General features: G+C 37.2%; 4 protein-coding genes across 4 annotated transcripts; 1 reads left to right on the top strand and 3 right to left on the bottom strand.

Moving 5' to 3' along the window:
• Nucleotides 1-295: 295 nt before the first annotated feature.
• On the bottom strand, nucleotides 296-2,442 carry LOC138339668 (uncharacterized). The gene is made up of 3 exons (XM_069291538.1): nucleotides 1,828-2,442; nucleotides 993-1,777; nucleotides 296-644 (listed from the first exon to the last, which is right to left on the bottom strand). Exons 1-3 carry the CDS (start codon nucleotides 2,440-2,442, stop codon nucleotides 296-298), a joined length of 1,749 nt encoding a protein of 582 aa, XP_069147639.1.
• An 86-nt stretch (nucleotides 2,443-2,528) lies between these two features.
• Nucleotides 2,529-4,532, bottom strand: LOC138339667 (uncharacterized). The gene has a single exon (XM_069291537.1). It carries the CDS (start codon nucleotides 4,530-4,532, stop codon nucleotides 2,529-2,531), a length of 2,004 nt encoding a protein of 667 aa, XP_069147638.1.
• An 8,504-nt stretch (nucleotides 4,533-13,036) lies between these two features.
• On the top strand, nucleotides 13,037-14,398 carry LOC101265880 (uncharacterized). The gene is made up of 2 exons (XM_004250163.4): nucleotides 13,037-13,237; nucleotides 13,417-14,398. The coding sequence occupies exons 1-2, from the start codon at nucleotides 13,075-13,077 to the stop codon at nucleotides 14,181-14,183; spliced, it is 930 nt and encodes a 309-aa protein (XP_004250211.3). The 5' UTR covers nucleotides 13,037-13,074; the 3' UTR covers nucleotides 14,184-14,398.
• A 5,643-nt stretch (nucleotides 14,399-20,041) lies between these two features.
• Nucleotides 20,042-22,685, bottom strand: LOC101244829 (PHD finger protein MALE MEIOCYTE DEATH 1). The gene is made up of 3 exons (XM_019210851.3): nucleotides 22,421-22,685; nucleotides 21,944-22,187; nucleotides 20,042-21,848 (listed from the first exon to the last, which is right to left on the bottom strand). Exons 1-3 carry the CDS (start codon nucleotides 22,683-22,685, stop codon nucleotides 20,318-20,320), a joined length of 2,040 nt encoding a protein of 679 aa, XP_019066396.2. The 3' UTR covers nucleotides 20,042-20,317.
• Nucleotides 22,686-27,828: the final 5,143 nt, after the last annotated feature.

The following is a 27,828-nucleotide window of genomic DNA, read 5'->3' as shown; positions in this document are numbered from 1 at the left end:
CAAACGGCATCACCCTGTAGTGATATACCCCCCAAGGTGTGATGAAGGCCGTTTTCTCCGCGTCTTCTTCATCCATCAGAATCTGGTGATAACCCGCGTAGCAATCCACAAATGACTGCATCTCATGTTTGGCACAGTTGTCAATCAGAATATGGATATTTGGCAACGAGAAATTATCCTTTGGACTAGCCTTGTTGAGATCTCTGTAATCAACACAAATCCTGATTTTTCCATCTTTCTTGGCGACCGGAACGACATTCGCCAACCGGGTGGGATATTGTGTCACTTCTACCAATCAGGACTCTATCTGCTTGGTGATTTCCTCTTTAATCTTCAGACTCAATTCAGGCTTGAACTTTCGAGTCTTTTGCTTCACCGGTTCGAACCCTGGATTGATAGGCAGCTTATGAGACACGACATCAGTACTCAACCCTTGCATGTCACCGACTTCCCAAACGAACACATCATGGTATGCAGCAAGCAGGCGAACCAGGCTCTCCTTCTGAGTGTCACTCAAATGAGTGCTGATCTTAACCTCTTTGGCATATTCTGAATCGCCCAAATTCACCGTATCTGTTTCCTCCAGGTTCGGTTTATGTTGGTTCTCGAAATGTCGAAATTCTTCAGCCACATAGTCCGGTTCCCTATTTTCCTCGTCTTAGTCATCAGCCTCGTCGTCATTTGCCTCATTTTGCTCGTTTAGCTCATGACATGACATGACATTGGCAGGTTTGTAACTTACGTTACTGAAATCATAAACAGACAAAATTAGAAAAGTAAAATATAACAAGCAATCGAATAAACAAAGTCAAAATAAGGAGGCTTTCATTTAAATTGAATCAAAAATGCAAATTTGGGTCATGGCACAAGGCCGTGTCGCCCTTTAAACAATCATAAAAAAAATCAAAATCAAGAAAATGCAGAAATGGTGGGTCTCGGGCCTCTTCCGAACTACCACCGATTTTAATATGCACAAAATAACTCCTTTCTACCACAGAGTTCGGGACATCAGGATTGGTGTGGATGTCCAATTCAGCAGCATCTCCCCTGGTTCAGCGTCACGAATGCCAGCTGGCTCAGCCTCCTCCTCGATGATGGCATTGATCTCCTGGAAAAGGTCACAGATCCCTTCCCCATCGTCTTCAGGCTCGGCACGCTCCCGGACTGGAAAGGATTGATAGAGATGCGGGATCGGCTTAGTCAACCCTTGATCCCTTTTCCTCTTCATCTTCATATCATCATCCGTGGGGATGTACCCCAAACCATACCTTGATCCTGTAGCAAGGACCGGAACTGGCTCGATGATCCCTTGCGCATTCTTTCCTAATCCGAAACCTGGTTCGAATCTGCTCTGCAGCATTACCGTGGCGATCATTTTGTACACGGCCGGCATAGGAGTCTGCGGGGCCAAGCCCTCATCCGTGGCATTTACCAAATCCACCGTGTAGAAGTCCGAACCTTGCGGTGTCTCGTCCGAGACCGGCACTTGCCTTCCCGATTGACCCTTTTCACCATGAATCACCAGTTCTTCATTTTTCCACACCAGTTTTATCATTTGGTGGAGAGTGGAGGGGACAGCCCCAGCCGCGTGGATCAATGGCCTTCCCAACAGAAGGTTATAGCTGGTGTCGATGTCCAACACCTGGAACTTTGCCTCGAACTCTGTGGGGCCCATTTGGATGGTCAGGTTCACAGCTCCCAACGTGTCTCTCTGCACACCGTCGAATGCTCTCACATTGACCTGGTTTTGCTCCAACTCTCCGAGGTCAAACCTCAGCTGCTTCAATGTGGACGGGGGCATATGTTCAAACCAGATCCGTCGTCTACCAGAACACGGTTGATGACTTTTCCGCGACATATCACGGTGATGTGTAGAGCTTTGTTGTGGGCTCTCCCTTCGGACGGCAACTCATCATCGCAGAAGCTGATGCGGTGTCCTTGAATGACTCGGTGAATCATAGCAGCTACATTGTCGCTGCTTGTGCCTGAGGGCACGTATGTATCATCAAGAGCTTTCATTAAGGCCTGCCTGTGGGACTGAGAGCTCATCAGCAGGGCCCACACAGATATCTGAGCCGGAGTCTTCTCTAAATGTTTGACGATGGAATAGTCCTTCGGTTGTATCCTTCTCCAGAACTCCTCAGCTTCTGCTTCACTGATCGGTCTCTTGGCATGATCTTTCTTTTGTCCTCCGAGAGCAAGCTCATCAGGAGTGTAACATCTTCCAGATCTAGTCATGCCCTGAGCCACGGCCGTTTCTATAACGAACTTGGGCTTGGCGAGAGTCTTTGTGGGCACCAAGGCAACAACCTTTGCAGGTGTCAGAATGACAAACTCTCCTTTCTCCCTGACGCTCAAAGAAGCGACAGCCCTCTCCAAGTCTTCCTGAACAACAGGAGTAATTCTCTTGGCTTCACGCTCATCTTCGTCAGTTTCTATCATGTTGATGTTTCCACCCCCATGATTTGGCAACGGATTCGTGTTGACGTTTGGCGCCGCGGGCTGAAGAGAGACCACTTCCTGGTCAATCAAGTCCTGGATTTTGTGCTTGAGATTGATACAATCTTCTGTATCATGTCCAACACTGTTGGAATGTTAAGCACATCTCTGCTCCGGTCTGTAGAATCTGGAATTGACATCCACGGGCTTGGGGCCCACAGGGTGGATGTATCCGGCCGCGGATAATCTTTCGAACAATTTAGTTCTGCTTTCAGCCAACACGGTGAAGCTTCTGGAGGGCTTCTTCTCAAACCTGGGGCGAGGGGGATCATACCCGCCCTGCTGAGGGGGAGGGACTTGTTGGTAATTGCGGGCGTTTGGTCGTGGAGCTTGGGTTCTGGGGTAGGGATTTGTTTGGTGGTTTGGCCTTGGGGCTTGGTAATTTGGATGGGGGCTTTGATATGCTGGGGTTTGTATTTGATATGCGGGAGACGGTGCTCGATAGCTTGGCTGTACATTAGCGCAGCTAGGAGCGACATTTTGGTAATGGGGAGGGACTTGGTAAGCTTGGGGTAGTTTGGATGTGTGGGGGGGAAATTTTGGGGAATCGGGGGTGGGTTCTGATATGACACAATATGGGCATCTGGATAATGGGGGGCAGCATTGTAGTGGCCGGAGTGATTTGAGTGTGGATGGTAGGCTTGATGAGGCTTAGATGGGGGATTGGAGCGGCCTTGGGGACGTGGTAAGTTTCTGGGGATTTTTCTTCCCCCGTGTGAGATAGCATTAACCTTCTCTCTTTTCTTCCTTACTAGTCCGGAAGATCCAGGCGATGCAGACACTCGGGCTATCTTTCCCGATTTCAGGCCATCCTCGATAGTCTCACCTACTTTGACTATCTCGGCGAACTTGGCACCGATTAATAAGATGACTCTGTCATAATACTCGGGCTCCTGCACCCGTATGAACACCTCCACAATCTCCTTCTCTGTCATTGGAGGCCTCACCCTCGCTGCCTCCTTCCTCCATCTGTACGCGAACTCGCGATAGCTTTCTGTGGGCTTCTGCTTCATCTTCTCCAAGGAGTACCGATCAGGGACTATTTCGAAGTTGTACGCGAATCTGTCGATGAACTCCTTAGCCAGTGCACTCCAACTGGGCCATTGTCGAGTCTCGTGGGATGTGAACCACTCCAAAGCCTCCCCGCACAGGCTTCGGCTGAATAACCTCATCAGCAAGGCTTCATCTTTACCAACTCCCACGAGTTGATCACAGTATGCTCTCAGGTGTGCCATGGGGTTGCCCACCCCTCCGAAGGTATCAAACTTCGGGATCTTGAACCCTTCAGGTAGGTTCAAGTCTGGGTGGGTGCATAGCTCTGCGTAGCTTAACCCAGCGACGTCTGGAGTACATTGCAATTCTCTCATCGCCCTCTTGATCTCCTCCTTTATGTCTATCTTCGCTTCTTCCCTCGCTCTCCACTCTCTTTCTTGCTCCTCATAATGGTCCAACTCGGAGCCGTGCACCTCATGCTCGGTCGGGACAGGGACTTGGAAAGTAGTTCTTTTGGGGAGGGGTGCGGCTATGGAAGGGCTTGGGACATTCTGTGCGGTTTGATAGTTTTGCGGATAATTTTTGGGATTGGTATTTTGGTTTAAGTGGGGGTGTGGTGTTTGGGAATTGAAGGCGGTGGGATTTTTGGTTTGATTTTGGGGTAGTGGGGCTGCTTGAGTATTTTGGGGATGTGGTGGCATTTGCGGAGGATTGTTTAGAAGTGGGGAGGGAGTTTGATAGGAGACCGACGCGTATTGGGGGTTTTGGGTTGTCATGTCTACCCCAGACGGGTTGTGCACGGGTGTCGATGGACGTTGCTGAGTAGGATCCGAGCTGGACGAGGGGAAGTATGTAGGGGGTCTTGCGTCGAGAAAGTTGGGGCCGAATCCGGGCGGAGGGGTGTCTTGCCTCCGTTGCATCTCCACCCTCATGTCAGCTATTTGCTGCATCAACTGCGCAATAAGCTCATTCTGCTCTGCCACAGTTGGCTGAGCCACCACGACATCTGTGAGGCTGATTTGTTTATTGTTGTCGCCCATGTCTGTATTTGCGTTTGATCTGGGGAAGGAATCTGCGCGACCTTTTGATCTGGTGAAGTAGTGGTGATCTGCCAGCTTTATCGACACAGATCAGTAAGAGGTACCTGAGATGTAAAAACAACTCAAAGGCAAATTTGTTAGGGCATATCCGGAGTACAAAATGCATAATATCGCACATAAAACAGGTAAACACACAGGTCGCTTTGTTTGAGGATATCTTAACCCACGAATGAGGACGGAAATATATTCTGAACAAACAGGAATTTGTTTGTTTTGACGTCATCTCGGGAAAAATGAATCACGTTGAGCTACGGTCTTCTTGAAGCTGCTTTTCGACGTCCGTTGATCTTATCTTCGTATCTCCGAAACACGGAGGAGAATGAAAATTTTTGGTAATAGGGGCCGGGCCGGGAAAGGCTGCCTACGTATCTCACGAGGAGAATTCAGGCCCAACGTAGTTCGGATACATTTTCATTCATTCTCTCATTTTGATTACAAGGGAATTGAACAACAACATTGAAATTTCTAGAAGACAACATTTGGCGATTTCTTGTCTTGTGGCTGCGTCAGACAGTCGGAAATGGAGGCTTGTAGACGATTTCTTCTTCATCGTCCTCCTCAATTACTTCACAGCCAGGGCTACTGTTATCTGTTCCCTGTTCACGGGCGGGATGTTTTCCGCCTTTTGAGTTGCTATGGGTTGCCAATTCTTCGTCGAGTGTCGCACTTCTGGCCAACGACACGGTAGTCTCGATATCTATTTTCGCTTCTCTCTCCTTTCCTTCGTGTGTCTCCAAACGAAGCAAGTTCAACCTTTTCCTTAGGCTTTCGGTTTCCATCTCAACCTCCTTCTTTCTCTTTATCTGTGACGCCAGATCTTCATCCAAGGTTGTGACCGCAGCTTTGTAGATCGCCGTGGTCACGTCTACTTTGAGTCCTTCTTCTTTAACCCTCTAAATTTCTCGAGTGATTCGTTCGATCTTTCTTCGTAGTTCCTCCTCAGTGAGCTCCGTCTGGACGTTCTTGCCTTTGTCCATAGCGGTGATTCAACTTCCCTGGGATGATAGAGCGGTATTTAGGATTTGTGGTGGGAGATGGATTTTGCGTGAGAAACTAGAGACTCGGAAATTTTGGTCGGACATTTTAATAGTGGCTTCTGTATAATCTTTAGAGTTTTGGGCTTGGAGTGGGTTTACAATATCTTCATTCAAAGCAACGTAACACATAAGCATTTAAGTGCACATAGATAACGCGTCCTAATCATGCATGGGGACCCTTTTGTGCCAAGGGTAGGTCTAACGCATTCGAATGATGTACGTGTGAATTTAAACCAGTCAAGTGATTCCCCCCCAAAATAATATTTAACAATGAGTGAAATGTTTTAAAAGGGAAATAAACAAACCCACGCAGGGGCTATTTAGAAAGTGCGATAATATCAGGCCCACGCAGGGGCTAAAGTAATGCGAATACAACAAGGAAAAACCCGCGCAGGGGCGATATCCACTATGCTGCTCCGGACGATCCCGCTCCGTCGTCGTTTTTCTGGTTTTTGTGCTGTTGGAACATGTACCTCAGCATCAACAGAAAGCCTTCGCCCAGACGCCCTTTGTCTTCCAGGCTCTCGTATCGCATCCTCTCAATTTTCTGCTGGATCCAGTTGTCGAACTCTTCATACCCTTGCTTCAGTCTCTCGATCTCTCGAGTTGCCCTCTCGAGTGCGTCTTGATTCTCTACGAATTTGGAGTAGACCTCATTAGCTTCTTCCTTTAATTCTCGTAATTCGGCCTCTGCTTTGGCCTCTTTGTCTGTCACACTACGAAAGCTACGCGGAATTTGAAAGGAGATGTTTTGTATATCCCTCTTCAACCATGCTTTGTAGCCTTCGTCACATCCAGCGTTGAATCGTTCAGGGGCGATACTGTCTTTGCCCATGCGCTTGGCATTCTTCCATTCTTTGAGCATCTCTGTAGCGTCGTCCACCCTGTCGTCCCCGATGTCATATACATAAGCACCATAATACGCTTCACTAGGCACAGTCTGCTTTCTTCCGAACTGTCGCAAGACTCGAAACGGCGCGTAAGGGCGGATCCCTCGGATACCGGGTAAAGGAAGCACGACACATCTTCGACTTTCTACGACAACTTCTTTGGATATGAAGCGGTCGAGCATCCATTGGAGGTCCTCTTCTCTCAACTCGGAGAAAATTTGGGCCCATCTCCCTCTCGTCTTCCGATTGTTCATGTTTGCCCAGAATAACAAGTCGTTCAAGTCCTTGAGGGTGTTCTTGTTGTCGAGAGTGTGCAGTTCTCGAGTTCCGACACCCTTCGCCAAGTGGCTGAGAATCCACCATTGGAGGAGCAGATTACAGCCCTGGAAGTACCGATGTCCCTCTTTGCACTTACCCAAAGCGCGATATATGTCTGACAATATGACCGGGGCTACGGAGTAGTACTTTGTCGTTCCTTGATTCTCGTACCCTTTGAATAGCGTCTGGACGAGTGTTATGACTCTGGTGTTGATACTCAGGCTCAGGCCGTGCGGGAAGACCATTGTTCCCAACAAGGCTACGGCAAACGCCAACGGACGGAGCTCGTTCCACTCCCTGTAGGAAATTCTAAATTCCCGATTATACGCGGCATAGAAACTCGCGTGTCCAAATCTAACGTACAGATCTCTGAACATTATGTGGGAATCTTGACACCAATAAGTGAAATCTTTTCTTAGTCCTAACCAATCCGAGATGTCCTCAACGGAAGGTTTGTTGGGGATAAACACGTCCTCTTGTTTTCGGGCTCTTCTTTCTAGGCCCGTTCCCACGGTGTCTATGCAATCCCTTATCTCTTCTAATGTAGGGGTGATTTCGGCCGTTCCAAAACGGAAGACCATTCTTTGGCTGTCCCAATACCCCGTGAGTACCTCTATCAACTCTGGACAACCGTCCATGTTGATTAGCTCGGTTAAGGCCCCTACATACTTGTTGAGAGTCCGCCTATGATCTCCGTCTAAGTCGTTGTGCCACATTGTTAGTTGGGGTGACGCTGAGATGACCATGTTGAATTTGGGGAAGCGGTCCATATCTGCAAAACAGAAACCCATTAGACTTTTCCCTACCCCCAAGTTGGTTTTCACACATACACTTCCGAATGTCAAATAATATGATGCGTCGTGAGGTCGAAGACCTTAGACGCGATTTTTGGCGGTTTTTCTACTAAAATGAACTTAATACGCCTTGGGTATTAAGTCGTCCTAGGCTAATGCCTAATTTTGGGTTTTGGTTTCGCTCTAACTTAGGCTTTTCTAGAATTGTTTTCAAATAGACGGTTACCTGAGTTGGACAAACATCGGGGTGGATCTATCGAATAACGCCGGATGACCGCATTCCGACTATTTATTCGATACTCCCAAATAAATTCTTGGGGTATTTCTGAGAGAAGTCGCGGTAAGCCGCGTAACTTCCGTTTCCTAATGCAACTATTTGCCGTTTGGCGGAATTTATGGCATGAAATGCAATTTCTAAAAACTAAGTATTTAAACAACTAAACAATTAATTACAAGTAGTCAAATAAGTTAGTCTTAGGGTTAGAATTCTCCAAAATGTCCCCAGCGGAGTCGCCATTTCTGTTTATCGAAAAATGTGATTTCGAAAAGAGTTTGTGTTCCAACGATTAACTTATTTGACTATTTTGTTTTAACTTTTGCGAATCTTTTGTTATTAAACTTATTAGACATTTACTTAGGCAAATTTTCAAGGTTGGAAATATTCATAGTTTATTTTGCAACTTTTGTGAAGCTATTCGAAACTTAACTTCCTTGAAGTTTTATCTAAACAAACTTTATGAATTTTGAAATATTATCGCTTCTAAGCTTGATTTTAAAATTTCCAAGTTTGATAAAACAAAAAAGGTGTCGACGGGGTTTGGAGTTTCTAATCCTAGACTAACGATATTCGAGCAAAAGCACGTAAACAAAGAGTAAAGGAGAGAGAGAGAGAGGGGGGGAGAGATTTGGGTCCGACTTCGGTTCTGTTCGCCTTGACCGAAACTCGGACCCACTTGCTTTTGGGTTTCAACCCATTTTTGTACCTGTCCTAATCTAAACGCACAAAATAAAATAAGAAAATAAAAACGACAAGAGGGCTTATGCCCATTACAAAATAAAATACAAAATATAAAAATAAAGCAAAAAACATCTTCGAATCCTTCACTTCTTTAAACTAGCTCCACTTCGAGAATCTGTCCTCCTAATTTGTGGCTTGACTTGATAGAGGGAATTAAGCCTTTATGGCTTTCTCGAAAATGCAAAGAGAGGGTATGCGGAGGTCCACAATGACCTCGAACGTGTTTCACATGCAACAGAATATATCAACGGAATTAATACATGATCCAGCTAACGTAAACAAAGAGAATAAAATAAGCAAGACATACTTTGTAGTTACTTAAACTTAATAGTAGGCATATGTCAGAAGAGAAACAAACAACACGCAACTCTAACACTTTAGCAAGGAATAGAGAACGAAACGCCATTGAAAACATCCTACGATTAAATATCAACTAATCATTTGTGCTTCAAACATTTGAACATCCCTCACTTAACTTTGAAGGGATTACACCATGTGAAGCAACACACAATCATTTGAAACTGAACTAAAGTTATTCCTGAGTAAGCAGTTACATCGGACAAACAAAATAGATCGCATTGTCATCTTAACATCCGGCAAACCAACTATAAATACTGCTACAAGAGGAGCACGACCCCTTAAACTATAGATTTAGCGAGAGTTTTGATAAATGACGCTGGATTATATTCAAAAGAAACAGTGGTTTGTCTTCGAAGATAAAACGAAAAGAAAATAGAGGAAAAGAAAGAAACGAAACCATTCCAAGGTGCTAAAGAAACAGACTATACAGTCAGAGCAAACACCTTATAATATCTACCAGTTCAATCTAGACTGAGCACAAACAAGTGAGACAGCAAAATGAGCTTAAGATGAGGTAAATGAAAGCATGAGAAAATCATCTTTGAACATACAAAACACGAACAATCTAGGCATATTCTAACGGACGGACACTGATAAGGGGGGGTTAACGTGCCAGTTGCATCAAACATCTGTTCGAAACTTCGTAACTTACAGCGCTACAGATCTTCGATGCAACAGGAGACATCATTTTCGAAACAGAACAACAAAAAAACAAAAAAATAAATCACGAGGAGCAGGAGGATTATGGGAAGTATACATACATATATATATGCATCAAAACATGCTGTGAATGAAATAACACTAAACACACAAAGTTCTTCACGCACACACAAAGATTTAAAATCGAAAACGAGACATAAAGGGGGTAGACATTACCTTTTAGAGGCAGCGAACGAGACGAGGACGAGCTGGTGCGGGCTATTCCACCACGAACTTAATGTTTCGAACAGTTGCCTAAAGGGACTAGCGTCGCCGGAACGAGAAAACCGATATCGCGGTCGAAGCTGAAACGCAGGTCTGCGTTCTACTCTCACTTCTCCTCTGTTCTCGTCTAAAATTCTCGACAAAAGTTCTAACCCAACTGTGCTTCTTCGACAAAACAGAAAGGGAGACAAAATATCTTCCCCGAATTCGTCTTAAGCCTTTGATAGCACTCTCCAAATTTTAGAAAAATCCTCCAAGAAATCTCGACTGCTTTGCTATAACAGACAAAAAACAAACACAAAAAGCTTCCTCTTTTTTTTTTTTAGAAAATTTTCCTTTCAGGAATCCCAACGCTCAAAATTCTCACTAAAATTTCTAACCCTTTGAAAATTTCTTAAACCGAAAAATGTCCAACCTAAGTTCTGCTTTTCCAAATTTTTCGATGAAAATCTCTAACCCCTTTTCTCGAGGACGGAAGGGGTTTATATAGGGGGATATTAGGGTTTTCGGAAGAGGGAGGGAGGGATTACGAATTTCTCGACCCATTTTGGATTCGAATTTGAAATTCGAATCCTTTCCCTTAAAGGAGAAACACACTTTTCCTGCAAATTCGACTCCGTTCCAAACGAGGAAGGAAGGAGAGACGGTCGAGATCAGTTGGGTGTCCTAGGCGATGCGACGTGTCCTCATCTCCCGTCTCAAGGACGAAAATGCAGGTCTGCTTGCCGAAAAGCACTGTACACGGTACAGTGTTGAAGAAAGAGACGTTGGGGGAGGCAGAAGTAGCGTGGGGACAGAGGGAGAGGGGTCACGCTTGGGGGATGGGGTCGCGTGAAGGGAAGGGATTTCCGTTTCGGGGGTGTCTGTTTCTCTGCATTTTTTCTGTTTCTGGGAATTGTTCGTTCTTTCCTGGGAACGTTGGGGGCATCGCGTGGGGGGAGGGAAAACGAGTAGGGGATAGAGGAAGGGAGAGAGCGTAAGGGGGAGACGCGGGGAGAGGTCGCGTCTGGGAGGGAGGTTTCCATTTTGGGAGGTCTGTTTTTGCTTTTTCTGCGTTTTCTGGTGTGTCTGGAGGTTTTTCGTTTTGGGAATGGCGTGGGTGAGGGGAAGAAGGGAGAGGGTATTGGGTCGGGTCAAGTATTGGGAGGGTATTTTAAGTTAGTGGGTTGGGTAGGGAAAGGAATTGGGTTAACAGAATGGGCTTGGGATCAATTCGTGTTGGGCTGGGAAATTGGATGGTTGTCTAAAATGGAGTGGGCCTAGGTGTTGGGCTGGAGTAAAAAGGGGTTGAGATTAGAAAGAAGGAGAGAAATGGGCCGCCTGGAAATTAGGAGTAGACTTAGGATATACATGTATACATATACATATATGTATAATATGTGTGTATATATATATATATATATATATATATATATATATATATTATACAAACTATATACACAATTACATAATATATATACTATCCAACGTTAGGATATATATATATTCGCAAGATTTAAAACTAATTAACTTAAGTAATTTGAAAAACTCACGAAGTTCGATAACTAATTTACCAACGTGGGTCAAAAATTGGGTGTCAACACAAATAATTTAAGAATAATTGATGCATTACACAAAATTTGAGGGTGAAAATGTTACTTCTAGTTAAAAATTCAATGCTAATATAAGAATTACTTTATTACAATCCTAAGACTAAGGTTGACATGATTAATAAAATCAGAAATTCTTCTTATTTTATAGGTAAAAGCTTTCCTTTTAATTATTTGGGATGTCCTATATATATCGGTAAAAAAAGAGAGAAGATTTCCTACTTCAATTGTATGATTGTCAAATATCTATCACTATGTTTTCATACAAAATAAAAGAAGTGAAACAAAATAATATGTTAATAAGAAAAGAAATGATCGATGAATAAAAATTACATAAGAAGTATATTAAGAATTAAGATGATGAAACACAAACTGTAGTGTACTAACATTTTATATTCAATTTATAAGAGAGAAATTGTGTACATGAAAAGTTGTGAATGTATGTGTTTAATTGTAGATGCTAAAAAGTTTTACAATTAAAGTCATTAAGAAGTGAAAAATGATAAGTTATAACATCTAACCATGTATTTGGTCTATTTTAATTGTCATTATTGATTTAATTTTAAAAGTTAATAAAAGAATTTTAATTAAAAAGTTTAGTGAAGGACATTTTTATAATTCAACTTTGAACCTAAATTTTTTCCACTTTTAGTAATACTAATTTCACGGCACGTGCATTGCACGTGTATATTGTGTATATAGTATACAATGTTGGAAAATATTATAAATAATACTAAATTAAAGATTTTTAATAAATAATAACATAGGACAAGTGCTATTAAATGATTAATAAAGATTGTCATAGAGTTGTACCAGATATTATTGAAACATTTTAAATACATTCAAAGTTTAAATATGGGGAAAAAGTGACACTTAATTAGTTGTACTCTATTTTTGTAAACAAATTTAACCAAAAAAATTTAAAAATATATCAATGTAAAAAATGTCACCAATAGTCTTTCCTCTTAAATATTCATACCTGAAATTTAGAATATACATGACACTAATAAGGATTAACATAAAATATTTCAATATTTGTCTTTATATGTTATCTATCTTTTACCAATTAATATTTGAGTAAGACTATCATAGAGATGTAATTCTACAAAAAAAAATGTATTTTAATTTATTGTTATAACGAATGATGGTTAATTTGAGGTCTGAGTGTATGTCAAATATTTCGCTTGATCAATTCTTTGTTTTAGATATAATATATATTTCAGTAGTATAATTTAATTTTAATATATGAACAACATCATCTTTGGTGAAAAATAATTCATTCTTCAAGTTTCTACCTTATTATTTCCTGAATTATTCATTTATTAGTTAGAGATTTTTGAGTTATGTGATAATAACAAATAATCAAATTCATGTTGGTCTAATATTACTAATACTTTCTTAAAAACCTATTTATTTCATTATTTTTAATATATGAATATTAATTGCAAGTTCAATATAAGTTTTTATGACCGCGCAAATTGCAGAAAAATTGCCTGTAATATTATAAATATGAGACCAAGGGACTAAATGCACAACAACAATAATATTCTGGATGAAATCCTGTAAGTGGGGTTTAAGAAGGATAGAATATATATACAGTTATTTGGTGGACGGAGTAATATGCACGAGTATATATACCCTAGAAACCCCAAATCTGATCAAAGTTGATGGGAGAAAAGAAGAGAAACAAAGCATAATTGCCCTTTTGCAAATCTGTAAGTTGATTTTCACTTTTATGATTGCTCTGTTGTGATTTTACCCAGAAATTGCTTAGATTATTGTGTTTTTTTTCATGGTTATAGAATTACTTATCCGAATTTGACTAGATCTATTAAACCTAATTTGATTTGGATTTGTTTCGGTGTTAAGAAAATCTTGCTTGATTTAATTTCAGTTTTGATTTCAATGGTTGATTTCGGAGAGAGGCGTCACCACTATGCATCTCAAATTAGAATCCGTTCTCGACCGATATTTAACTTTCATCAGTATAGTAATAGAAGTGGTAATATCAAGAGTGATTTACCTACTTTAGTGCTTCAGTTTACCCTTTTTGCTCGCCAAGAGGCTTGGCGTAAATCACCTGTAAATCAACCCTCAGAACTCATATATTTGAATGAATTTTATAAATTTGAGACAAGATCATGTGAGGTTAAACTATGCCCTTCTCAATACACGTCACAAGACGTGTTTTTCAGTGTTCTTAAAGAAAATTTCACCAATTGGGGTGACTATTATGAGGTTTCTAATGACTATGTCATAAGACAAATGATACTTCAAATGGATAAAATTCTTGAGCGTGTGTTGAAAAGGGTGGGTAATACTAATTGTGAATACTTGGAGATTTTTGTTGGTATTGCTTTGAAAATGGAATATGTTTTGGATGGGAGGATGCAAGGAATACCGCGACGCTTGAATGGGGGTATGGTACCTGCTACTAAGACTTCAGTAATGGAGTTGCCAGAGAGAATGGATATTGATGATGATCAATGTTTGAAGGATATTGAATGTGTTATCTGTCTTGAACAACTTGCGCTCAAGAAGGAGGGTGGAAAGATCATTTGCATGCCTTGCTCCCATATGTTTCATGGAGATTGTATTACAACCTGGTTAGAAACGAGCCATTATTGTCCTATTTGCCGCTATGACTTGCCAACACCATGAGAACTTATTTTCAGTAAAGATAATGTAATTGAATTGAATTGAATTCAACAAGTTTAGAATTTCAAGCTCGTGATTTATTGTTGTTTATTTATTTGATATAAAGACTCACTGCTTTATATTACCGCAAATCTAGAGAGCAATCCTCACAAAAAGGGAATGTTTAAGCATGTCAGTGCTTTGAATCTTGAGACTATGAAGGAGAATGTTTCTGCTTATTATGCTGATCATTCTTCGGCTTATTATGCCTTGCATCATTCTTTGACTTATCAAACAAGGCTTCATAGCAATCCTTATTAGTCGAGCTAAGTCTTCATTACTATCTTTATCAAACAAGTCTTCATTGATGTCCTTATCAGTTGAGGCTTCATTGTTATCCTTATCAGTTGAGGCTTTATTGTTATCCATGCGTGTTGATTTTTTCACCAAGATTGTTCTCTTTTTGTTCTAGCTTATCGTTGTTCCATTTTGAGTTTTCATTGATATCCTTATCAGTCGAGACTTCATTGCAATCCTTATTAGTCGAGTTGAGTCTTCATTGCTATCTTTATCAAACGAGTCTTCATTGTTATCCTTATTAGTTGAGGCTTCATTGTTATCTTTATCAGTCAATGCTTAATTGTTATTAACGCGTGTTGATTATTTTTCACCTAGATTGTTCTCTTTTTGTTCCAGTTTATTGTTGTTTCACTTTGAGTCTTCATTTCTATCCTTATCAGTCGAGACTTCGTTGTTATCCTTATCAGGATGTTCTATTGTTATCCATGCTTGGGATCTTGATTTATTTTTATCTATATTGTTCTGTCTTTGTTCCATTGTTTCTGTTCATTATGCCTTGCATCATTCATCGACTTATCAAATGAGGTTTCATTGTCCCTTACCAGTCGAGGCTTTATTGTTATTCATGTGTGTTGATTATTTTCACCTAGATTGTTCTCATTTTGTTCCAGCTTATCGTTGTTTCACTTTGAGTTTTCATTGCTATCCTTATCAAACAAGTCTTCATTCTTATCCTTATAAGCCGAGGTTTTATTGTTATACATGCTTAGGTCTTGATTTTTTTTCACCTAGATTGTTCTCTTTTTGTTCCAGCTTATAGTTGTCTCACTTTGAGCCTTCGTGTTGTGCTATCCTTATCGGTCGAGACTTCATTGTTATCCTTGTTAGTCGAGGCTTTATTGTTATCCATGCTTAGGGTCTTGATCTTTTTTCACTTATATTTTTTTTTGGAATAACTGTGAAATATTATCATTCCAACAACAAGAAGCATTTAAAGAATTAAGGAGCATCCAGTAACACCACCCCCTTTTAAGAAGATTGCATCAAGTATCTAGACCTCAAGCAAAAACAAAAAATCAAACAAGTCATACCAACAATCTAGTTACAAACTCTGGACACTAAGTTAGAGCATCTATGAGCTCTTTTGGAGCAGTGCAACAAATCTATCCTCTCCCTAATCACCCTTTGGATCTGTGCTATAACAAAACTCGTATTTACATATGTGTTCCTGAAAATCTTCATGTTCCTTGCTCGCCAAGTGTGATAAATCATAGTACCATAAATTGCTGTGTCTATTTCCTTTTGGAACCTCTTCCATCTTCTTCTTTGGAACCATTGTAGATTTTGTATTACTTCCCTCTATTGTAAGTACATGCCTGACCATGTAAAGAGAGCGGACTTTTATATCCAATATCCAGCCACATCTAGCAAACAAATGATTCCGAGTCAATATTTCATCTTTCTCACACAAGGAACATGTAAGGTGATCAACCGAACTGTTCAACCTGGTCATTCTTTCCTTGGTAAGTATTTTGTTTTGGAAAGCAAATTATTCTATCCTTTGGCTGCATAATTGAATTCCATATAAGCTCTGTTTCTTTCACTCTAGGCAACTGACCATGTAAAGCGATATAACTCTTGGAAACTGAATAAATACCAGAGGGGGAGAGCTGGTACGTTCCCCCTACTATACCAATGAATCATTTGCTCCTTTAGTGAGTTCAGCTTCCCCATCTTCCCCAAAGTTCTGGAGAGGTATTTCATTACCAACAATAACAACAATGGTGACATGGGATCTCCTTGCCTAAGATCCCTCTTTCCTTCAAAGTATCCATGCCCTACTCCGTTCACTTTGATAGTAAAAGTAGTAGATGTTACGCACGTCATGATTAATTTCACAAAATATACTGGAAAGCCAAACCCTCTCAAAACGTCGTCTATGAAGTTCCAACTAATCATGTCATACGCTTACCTTAAGTCAATTTCAACACATGATGTCAAATCAATATATTGTGTCAAGGATATTCTAGCTACAAAGGTTGTCTGGTTCTTAACCACAATAGTAGGAATTATTTCCTTTAATCTCATGCAAAGAAAGTGAATATGATGATCACATCAGATCAAGAAGCTCAGAAAATTTCTAACACAAATGATCTGCTAGTAGATCATGGATCATATCAAAGACTGATAGGGAAATTATTGGTTCCAACTGTGACAAGACATGATATATCATTTGGGGTCAATACTTAAAGTCGGTTTCTTCAACAACTTAAAAGTTCTCAAATGGATGTTGCTATAAGGATTATGATGTATGTGATGAACCAACCTGGTCTAATTCTAATGTCCAGGAACAAGAACACTACACTAACAATTTACTGTGGTTCAGACTGGGCTTCATGTTCATGCTACCTAGTCAAGTTTGGTAAATCCTTGATAGCTTTGAAGTCTAAGAAACAAATTATCACGCCCCGAGTGTATATCCTGGACGTGGCTGACACCCAATGACCATTGTTGGCCTTGAGCAAACCCTTGATCCGACTTACTTAACTCAAAGGAAGACTTAACTCAATATAAGACAAGAAACCTTCTCATAAAGATAAAATGAAATAAATATCTTGGCCAAAATGACACTTAAGTCTCATAGCAAAACATTTGCAAAACAAGAAGAGTCTCAAAACTGAACTATGATTGTCCATCTATGAAGCCTTTGGAAATTGAGATGGATGTTGAGACAGACCCCGATGAAAGACTGAAAGCAATAAATGTGTCCCCCAAAATGCGAGAAGGCTCACTTGACTTCGATTGCTCAGTTGAACCAACGAGGCGTTGGGTGATGCTCATCCTGGTTGCTTGTGTCTACATTATAATACAATGCAGGTCAACTGGCATCAGTACATTGAATGTATGAGTATGCGAGTTGGAATGCTAACAAAACTTAAGCTTGAAAAGAGTAAGAAGAAACACTTACGGCTCTGCTCAACTCATGAATAACTTGATTACATATAAAGCAATAAGACACACGCAATGTTATATATATATATATATATATATATATATATATATATATATATATATATAAAAGCTTGTAAAACAATGTAAACACTTAGTTCGTTGAAAATGCAATAACAAACTCAATTTTACTTATATATGAAGTAATATAACTTCTAAGGGAGATTTTATAACCGACAATCACCACTATGAGCCTAAGTGGTGATAAAATGTCTTGTCCATGCTACCAGAACTGTCTATACTTTGTTGATGCATAGAACTCCTCAACTTAGTAAATTCACTAGCTTAACTTAGGTGTTCATCTAAAAAGTATGACTCGTTAATACCCATGATGGTTACATGGCTTTCATGGAGACTTGAGTTAATATGAACTCTCATTCCAACATCGGTGCTCAATACTACTCTTAAAATATATTTTACCTCATGTTTCTAAAAACAACTTTCTTCTTTGGATAGAGATAATTGCTCTAACATTTTTAGCTTTGATTTAAAAAGCTCTCTTAGAATCAATGTTCCATTTTCTTGTTCAAAACTCTTTTGGAAAGTCTTATTTTCCTCTTAACTTAAATGTGAAAACATTTATAAACTTTTAAGGAATACTTAGTTCCCTTAAAACTTTTGAGAAATGAACTCAACACTTTACTCTTTACTCTTTGCTTAACTTGAAAATTGAATATTAAATCAACTTTTAAGGAATACCTAGTTCCCTTATATTTCTTGAAGGAAAGACTTCAACTTACTTTTTACTCTTTACTTTAACTTAAAACTTGAGCCTTAAAACGAAGTTAAAACGTTTAATAAAAACTCTTGAAAACCTTTAAGGACTTTGCTTTGGACTAACTTCTTAACTTTAGATTTGACTCTTAACTCCTTTGGCTTTGATGTTAACTTTTCTTGAATTGGATTATAGATTCAAGGTTATGATTCGTGTTCTTTGGTGATTTCTAGGTGTTTAGAAATCATTTGAAGTAATTAAAATCACTGCAAGATGTTAATATACCTTAGAAGGACTTAAAAAGGCTAAACTATGAAAACTAAGCGGAAAATGTTGATTTAGGTGCGTTCGGTTCACGCCGCGCCAGACCATTTGGTCTGAGGCACCTTTTTGGCGCGCCGCCCCAGGCCTTCTGGCGCAGATGGGGTGCGCCACACCTATTGCTTCCCAGATGCATCTAAACGGTTTTCTTCTCTCGTTTTCTGATCCTAAATCGCCTAAACCTCCATAGTTCTTTATCCAAACCCTTAGGATCATTAATACCTCCAATACCTAATAAATCTAACTTAGAAAACAACTCGGGAATTATGATACAACATCAATGGGCATTCAAACAACTCAACCAATAGTGATTTGACAAGATTCATCAAGAATTCACTTAATTATAAATCATGTAAACAATTCTAAAACCACTGAATTGAAACAAGTTGGGTGAGTGGATGAATTATCCCAACATGAAAGATTTCACATACCTTGATAGAGATCACCCCCGACAAATTCCACTCGCAATTCCTTGGCGTTCTAGGTGAATCCTTGATCTTTCTCCCTTTCCTTATTCTCTTCTCTCTTCTCCAAGCCCTATGCGTAAAGTTAAACTTTCTAATCTGACCAAAATTGGTTTTTACCCCAAATAAATCCCTAAAACGAAATATGAAATTAATTGGTGAAAAGACTAGTTTGCCCTTCCTTAAATCCGAATTAAAACCTTCCTCGATCCCACAACCCTACTTCCGATAGGCATATCTCCCTCATACGATATTGAAAATGCGACGCTAGAAAGATTTCTCCAAGGGCTTTCCAACCATATAAAGAACTACCTCTAACTCATCCTGAGCTAGGAGTTATCGCCATTAAAAATGATCAAAACTCATTTTCTTAACTTAGGATATTTTCCAGATTTTTATCTTTATTTCCAAAAGTGATTATTTTTAGTTTCTTAGCTTATTCTTGGGTATTTCGAGTTATGAGATGTTACACAAACTACAATCTCAAGGAGCTCTGCAGAAGCAGAATACAGGAGTATGGATGCCACAGTATCAGAGTTAATATGGCTTATAGGATTGCTAAAAGAGTTGGGTGTGAACATGAAGCTTATACAATGGCAGCTAACCAAATCTATCACGAAAGAACCAAACACATTGAAATAGATTGTCACTTTTAAGAGAAAAAAACAGACAGTGGCAACAAGGTACATATCAACAAAGAGATCAACCAGTTGATTTACTTACCAAAGGCCTCAATTCTGTACAACATTTATATCTCAATTTCAAGCTAGGAACTTGTAATATTTTCCCATTACCTAGCTTGACGGAGGAGTGTCGAATGAAGTACTATAGACTAGAAGGATAAAATAGTAATATCACTAGCTAGTTAGTTAGTCATTTTAGTGGTTAAGCTAGTTATAACTTGACATGAGTTTAAGAAAGGATGCATCTGTTTTGAAACCAGACTATAATAGGTAGTAAAACAAACAAATTGAAACGGAGTGAGTACAAAATTCATCAGCATATGACTTGAATCAGAATCAGCTAAAATTTTCTGGAAGATCCACAGATATAGGCCATCAAACATTCACAACTAGATTTCAATGCTAGTATTTTAACTGTTGTAGTCATCATACATGTACATCAAACAGATAAATGAACAATAAGTTCTGAAAGGGAAGTGTAAAGAAGCAGGGGGACACACAGATTATATGGATCATCATTGCTTATTGTGTTTGTCTTTGAAAGAATCGAGTTACACGTGTAACAATACAAAAAGAATACAGAGAAACTGCACAAGTATATGACTAGTATAACTATCCTTTTGATGTCTATACAAATCTTGACATCAGTCATCTGCCCCTAAAAGTTCAGTATATCAGGTCCATGCCAAAGTGAGAAGCACAAGGCACTAGTGCTGCAGCAGTCCCATAATGACCAAACTCAAAGCTGTTCTGTGCTCTTGGTGGTGCAAGTGAAGTGCAGCAAGCCTCACACACAAACAATGGTGGCACAACCTCAGAATCTTCTATGCCACAGCAGCGAGTATGCTGCCATATCTCACATATATCACATGAAACCATCCTTTCACCATCATCATCCCGAGCACCACACCTACAGTTCACTGTCCAGTTATCAGACCCTCCTTCATTTTTCAACTCGCTGTCCAAATCCAACCCGAAACCCCTCACCCAAAGTTCTGAGCCAGACTGGACGATGCCAAAGAGCACTTCATAATCTTCCAGTTGTTCCATCCCTACAATATCTGTTATCATCAAATTGTCCATAATGCAATAAGTGTCCCTCATTGCAGACTCAACTGCTATCTTTAGATCACCAATTGTTGAGTGTAGCGGAACTTCAACCACCTCTCCTGGGGGATATCCCTTTGTAAATACAGCTTCCAAACCATTAGAATTAGGCAAAATGCAACAAATGAACCTCAACAAGCTGTCATTTGGATCATCACTAAATGGCCATTCCTTCAAAAATTGCTTACTGTCCAATACTATCCTAACAGCCAGGCTTAACTCATCAGATTCCGCGAAGCTCAAAAGAAGATTATTATACAAGCACAGAACATCAGTGTACACATCAGCTCCAGGATTAACATTGTAGTCCTGAAATGGCTCGGGGAGCTTTTCTTGTTCAGGCTGATCACAATTCCGAAGTTCCTGAATCGTGTACTCCAACACCCTCGTGGCTCTATTCACTGCACGACGAACTACATAGCCTCCAATAATCACATTGTTCATTGATTTCAGCACGTAGTCAATCAATCCTGTATCGCCAATGTGGAGACGAGCAGCATCCCTCGCCTCTTGCCTACTCATCCCACAACTTCCAAATCTGATTGCTTCTCTCTTTTCTCTCAACGCCTCAACAATCACATCTGCAGTGAACTCAAGTCTCCTCACTGGCCATCTACTGTCAAGAGATGCTGCAACATTCGAAAACTTTCTATACCTCACTGATTTTTCCTTCCCCACAGACTTGTTTGGTGCAGCATTTCTTATCAAGTATCGTGCAGAACATGCTCGTAAAACAGGAGCAGTAACATTTGGCTTCTCCTTAACTAAATTGCCGGACTTGACAACAAGGATGAACCTGAAGAGGTCACGGACCGTGATCAAAGGAGTGTTGCTCAAACCTCTATAACAAGCAATCACCTGCTTCATAACATTGGATCTACTGATGTATCTGAAATCATCAATCACCTGATCAAGCTCAATTGAGCTTAACATTTCAATAGCTTTTTCATAGTGGTGTTCCATTATCCCAAAACTTCCATGGCTAAACTTGTAACCCCACCGGCCAAACCATGTATGCCCATAAGCAACCCCATACAACAAGCGCAAATCCATCATATGCTTCCTGGATACATCTTCAACAGTGATTTTCCTGTCAAGAGAAACAGATGAACATATTTGAAGAACTGAACTAATACACTCAAAACAGAATCAGACATCTTAAAATCATAGAGAAATGTTCATTACCGAGCTCGAAAACTCGTGCAAATACGTTCCCAGAGATCCATTACTTCACGTCCACAGAGATATTTCGATCCACCCTCAATTCCATTAAGTGAAATCAAATGCCCAAATCCATTAGAATGAATCAAACCATGCAAAATGTGAGTTTGATCATCAAAAACACCATCATCAAGATGCTTTTTCCATTCACTATCAGCTGGTATAATCAAATGGTATTTCCTCTTCGAAACAAGATGATGACTCCAACCTGAAAACCAAAATTTCACAGATTCCTTAAACCCATAAACCCCAAAACTCAAAAATCCCAAAAAACCAATAAATTCACAGAACACATAAACCCCAAAACTCAAAAATCTCAAAAGAACCGACAAATCCCCAAAACCCATTAACCCCAAAAATTCAAAAGAACCACTAAATCTCCAAAACCCAACTGCAAAAATCGACAAAACAACCAAAAGGGTATTCGAATTCAGAACTTACCAGCACATCTACAGTGATCACAGAAAGTTCTAACAGAGCTCTTCACATTCTCTTCAATGGTGTAAAGAGGAATCAGCACACCTTTACTCTTATGCACCAAAAACGTACACCAAATTGGCATTCCTTCAACTGTATACTCCTTAACCTCAGCACATTCCTGAAGAAAATACCGAATATTATCACGAAACGGACCCATTGGCGTAATCGGACATCCCGGATCAAGAAAACTATGAAACTCATAGATATTCGACACTCCCTTCTTCATCTTCTCTGTAGCCATTTTCATATTTAGCTCTTCAAAAAAAATCGAAAAAACTCTGAGATTTTTAACAGATTTTAGGAAGTTGGAGTTTGTTACTGAAGAAGAAGAAGAAGAAGCTTTTCAAACGGTTGAAGTTTCAGTTTTTTCGCGGCTAGAGAATGTTAAATGACGAGAATACCCTTTGGGCTTTATAGGAATTTTGAAATTTTGAAATGAGAAATGGACGGTAGTGATGATTGATGAGAGACTAGAGACATTTCTGACCGTTGATTTGTTCTTCAGTCAAAGAGTTTGACTTTTGAGAAGTGGAGACTCGAAACAGATTAACATAATTCTTTTGCTTACGTGGAATAAAATGAAAGAGATATTACTTTTTTTTCGAGAGTTCGATACAAAGAAAAATAATTTTTAAGGATTTTTATTTGTCGTAAGCAAAACATATTCATATAGAATCTAGGGAAAAGGGTCTGATATACCCCTCAACTTTGTCATTTTGAGCTGATATACTCCCTTGTTATGAAAGTGACTCATATATACCACTACTTGTAAACAAATGGCTCACATATACCCTTTTCCTCTAACGGAAATGGAAAAAATAATAATTTTAATCTAATTTTTTATTATTTTTTGTCTAAAAAATATAATCCCATATGAGTAAATTTAATCCTCGTCAAACATATTTTTTTTGACTTTTTTTTGTTTCAATGACTAATTTATAATTATTATTTTGATAATCAAATTTATTTATGTTTCACTAATATTCTTGTAAAACTTATTGTAGATGACCAAATTTTTTCTTCGAATACGAAATTAAATTACAATACACACAAAAAAAATAGTTTAAATTTTTTCTCTTTAAACTAAGGAATGAAAGAAAAAAATAAGAATAAGAAACTCAAATAATTATAATAAAAAAAGTCAAAAAATAATTTATATATGAAAAAAATTAAAATATACCTTGAACTTTGATAGAAGAATCATATATATCCCTAAATAATTTTTTTAAAAAAATTACAAGTAATAAATATCAATTTAAAACTAATTTTTTAACTTCCGTTAAATGAAGGGTATATATGAGTCATTTTGTAACGGGAGGGGTATATGTGAGCCGTTTGTATAACGGTAAGGGCATATATGAGCTACTTTTATAACGGGAGTATATTAGCTCCAAATGACAAAGTTGAGGGGTATATCAGACCCTTTTCCCTAGAATCTAAACAAATACAAGAAAGGGTGGGTCGTGGTAAAGGTGTGGGGATCGGAGCTTCTATATATGTTAGGTTTTGGGTAAAGATAAACCGCGTTAGAGGACATGGGAGAGCCTATATTTTTATAGATACTTCTATTAGGGAAGTTATTTTTTTCACTATTTATCTTTTAAAAAATTCGACCAACCAAATTAACCATGGAAAATTGAAAAAATATGTTCTGTTTTTTTAATTTTGCGATAGGGTGTATTAGATATAAAGAAAAATATTTTTTGGATTTTATTTAACGTAAGCAAAAAATACTTGTATAGACTCTAAGCAATTAAACATGAGAAAATTGAAAAAAACATGTTCCTTCCTATTTGAACACACCCTTAATAATACTCTCTCCGTCTCTTTTTACTTGTCTACTTTTAAATTGGCACATCTACTAAGAAAATAAGTAATGACGTAGTGAGTTTATCATTTTACCCCTATTAATTATGAAGTGGATGAAAAGTTCTACATTATTCAAAAGAATTAGTCATTTTACTAAGAGTATAATAGGTAAAAAAAATAGAAAAATTATCTTTTCTTGATTTGTCAAAATGAACAAGTAATTAATGACAATAATAAAAGAAAAAATGAGCAAAAAAGTATATAAAGAAAGTATCATAGGTCTCTAATTGATTGTTTAAGGGCTTTTAAAAGGCTCCTAATTAATGAACTTTAATTAAATGAATGTTTAGTATCAAATCTTTTAAGGTTAATAGTCAAAAAAAAAATTGTCATGGTGTAAAATTTATTAAAGGTTTATCCATATCATAAAGAATATTAGAAATTCAAGGTGTTATTCTAATAAATCACACATAAAATTCTAAATTTTGTTATGACTAAGTTGATTTTTTTTCCATGCTATGCCTTAATTGTTATAGACAAAATTATTTATATTTATTGCCACGAAAGATAATGTATACATTATAAAATTAATTGTGATACAATTGACTTTATTTAACACAATGCTTATATATATATATATATATATATATATATATATATATATATATATATATATATATATATATATATATATATATATATATATATATATGAGGGAACCAAAAAAGTAAAAAATTTAAATTATGATTTTACCCTTATTATAAATGAAAATGTTATAAAAATATTTAGCTATTTAATTTAAATATGAAGTTACATTATTTTAATAGAAATGTTAATGACTTTTGCACTTCTTTAGAATAATTTTTAATTAAAATATCTAATTTAATTTTATTTTTTTGAAATATTTACCCTATACATGTATATGGTTTATCTTCTAAATTAATTTATGTTCTTAATTAATATTTGTCTTTAATTTTTGTAACACTTGACCTTTCAACTTTGTAAGTGAATCTTCATATTCCAAAGCTATATTTTTTTCTATAAATATAATCTTTTAACATTTTTTATAGAAAGATTTATATGTGATACAATTTTTGTGTGTGGAAGACTAGAGAAGCTTTAATCAGGTGAAGAAAATTTCAAGGCAAGAGGATTTGTGTCAAGATTACAAGGCATAATGTGATTATGGGAATGAATGTTAATTACTAAAATATGAAGCTTGATGTATTTGTTTTTTTTTTTACTTATTTGTCGAGATCATAACTATGGTAAGACCCCTCCATTTATGTAGTTGAATATCACTTCCATTAACTTGTCTTCCAAATATTTTAATTTTTTATGGTCAAAAATTGAATGTTTATTACTATAACTTTGTTTCAATTTGCATTATCAAGAAAAAACAGGAAAAAAATTGTCTTAGAATTTTTCTATTTTTCGTTGGTTGCGTTATGCTAAACTTGCTCCTATATATGATACTTTTTCTGTATTTGTAATTTTGTATTAAGAATATATTTGATTGAAGGGTATATTTTTTGCTTTAAACAATGAGACAAATACAATCATAAAGATAGTGTATACGACATGCAAAACAATTAATGCCTACAAGATATTCTAATTTCAAATTATTAATAATTATATTTTTGTATTTTAAATTTTAAATATTTCTAAAGAATCATTTTTACATGTGCTCGTGGATAAAATTTATAGTTTTTCGCCAATTTTTATTAAAATTATCATGAGATCCAAATTCCAAAGTCAAAAAAATGTTACACCAAAATGCTTAAGAAGTTAGAAGATCTTTTATCCTTTGACCAAATATTGCTCCTATTAATTTTTTAACAAAAAAATGTAAAATATATTTTAACAAACTTTTAATTGTAAGAATACTAATATTGTCATTTTGACTCTCCATTAAATTAAAATCTGATTTATTTAATTAAATATTAATATTTTATTTGTATAAATACATATTTAAATACCAATCATTGCACTTTAAATCTTAGTTATTTCCTTCTAATAAGTTTTTTATTTATAAATTTGATTTACTTAATTGCATTCTACTTAATGAGAAGGAGAATTTCATCTTTTACTTATTAATGTCAAACATTTTATCTTCTTGAAATGTACAAATATTAATTTAATTTCAACATTTTTATGAGACAAAAAAGACATTTTATGAAAGTTAATCATAAGATAACGTGCCTCCATTTTTGTTTTTTCCACTTTATTTTATCTTTTAAAACAAATATATAATTTCTATATCAAAATTATAATAAAGGGAGGACTAAATGTAAAAAAAAAAATGCTTCAAGTTAACTATACATTACAAACATTTTTGTAAAAGTTAAATTGTTTATCATTTTATTCATCGTTATAAAGTAAACGTATATATATATTAAAAAGACAATTTTTTAATATCTTTTTACTGTATTTTACCAAACTTTTCTAGTTGGATGTCACTAATTTCCTATACATATTTTACCATTAATTCATTTATCATTTTCGTCATTATTGTACCTTTTAATTAAATAAACTTAGTTCAATCATAGATTTCACTATCATATTATTGTGCAATTTAATTTTCAATACTAAATTAATTCGGGACTTTAATCGGTACTAAAAGCACGATATATTAGCAAAATCAATTCATATATTATGCGTACACAAAACTTAAGTGATATTTAAGTGGAAATATATGATTGATCTATTATTTATCGAGTTTCGTATCATGTATCACTATCTCCAAACATGATTTGTTTCTAAATTTAAGTACGTATGATCACAAGTTAAAATTCCGTAAAAGACGAAAAATTAATATTTAAGTAGATTTATCATATAGGGGCGAATTTTCAACTCATCAAATTTCGAACGATAAACATGTATCAAAGTTAAGCACACATCATCCACTAGTTCAAAATTATGCCACAAACGAAATCTTAAATTTTGATATTATTATTAATTATTTATCGAGTTTTAAATCATGTAAATGATAATTTTTCAATAATAAAAAAAATCCAAGTAAATTTTTCAGACATAAGGGGTCAATAAAGTTGGCTAAATTTTTTTGGTCTTCCAAAAAGACAAACTAAAAGATAAAATGACTAGATATTCTTATTATTTTATTTCAAGATCATAGGTCCCACCATTTTTCAACTAAAAATTCACCACTTTAAATTCCCTCTATTATATAATAATCCCACTTCTAATTATTTTCTTCATACAAAATTATGAATTTACAAGATATTGCAGCTATTCTTTGTTTAATTCTAATATTTGGATTTGTTCTAAACACCCTTTATAATGTTGTATGTGATGATGATAGTGAAAGTTCCAAATTAATTAAAGATGTGAAGGAGAGAATGAAGCAATTTCTGGTAATTTAGAAGCTCAAAAACATGATTTTCGACGTGCTTAGTAGGCGTTTCGACATGATTTGATTGAAGTTTGTAAAAAATAATATTTTAGAGTCGAAGTTGAAAAAGGATATTTGAAAGTTATGCGAACACAAATGTACTTGAAGGTAAGAAATTATGTTATTTAGTAAATTAGTAGTTAAATTG

Source organism: Solanum lycopersicum, chromosome 11, assembly GCF_036512215.1.
Source record: "Solanum lycopersicum chromosome 11, SLM_r2.1".
NCBI lineage: Eukaryota > Viridiplantae > Streptophyta > Magnoliopsida > Solanales > Solanaceae > Solanum > Solanum lycopersicum.
This window is presented reverse-complemented; position numbering and strand designations above follow the sequence as displayed.

What these genes read in the sequence shown, in the direction of transcription:
- LOC101244829 (XM_019210851.3), bottom strand. Translation starts at nt 22,685, where the DNA reads ATGAAGAAGGGAGTGTCGAATATCTATGAGTTTCATAGTTTTCTTGAT. An exon ending in TGATCACTGTAGATGTGCTG is followed by an intron (nt 22,188 to 22,420) that starts GTAAGTTCTGAA and finishes TTTGGTTTTCAG; the next exon opens with GTTGGAGTCATCATCTTGTT. An exon ending in TGCACGAGTTTTCGAGCTCG is followed by an intron (nt 21,849 to 21,943) that starts GTAATGAACATT and finishes TTCTCTTGACAG; the next exon opens with GAAAATCACTGTTGAAGATG.
- LOC138339667 (XM_069291537.1), bottom strand. Translation starts at nt 4,532, where the DNA reads ATGGGCGACAACAATAAACAAATCAGCCTCACAGATGTCGTGGTGGCT.
- LOC138339668 (XM_069291538.1), bottom strand. Translation starts at nt 2,442, where the DNA reads ATGATAGAAACTGACGAAGATGAGCGTGAAGCCAAGAGAATTACTCCT. An exon ending in AAGTCATCAACCGTGTTCTG is followed by an intron (nt 1,778 to 1,827) that starts GTAGACGACGGA and finishes ACATTGAAGCAG; the next exon opens with CTGAGGTTTGACCTCGGAGA. An exon ending in CTGATGTCCCGAACTCTGTG is followed by an intron (nt 645 to 992) that starts GTAGAAAGGAGT and finishes CGAGGAAAATAG; the next exon opens with GGAACCGGACTATGTGGCTG.
- LOC101265880 (XM_004250163.4), top strand. Translation starts at nt 13,075, where the DNA reads ATGAAATCCTGTAAGTGGGGTTTAAGAAGGATAGAATATATATACAGT. An exon ending in AATTGCCCTTTTGCAAATCT is followed by an intron (nt 13,238 to 13,416) that starts GTAAGTTGATTT and finishes ATTTAATTTCAG; the next exon opens with TTTTGATTTCAATGGTTGAT.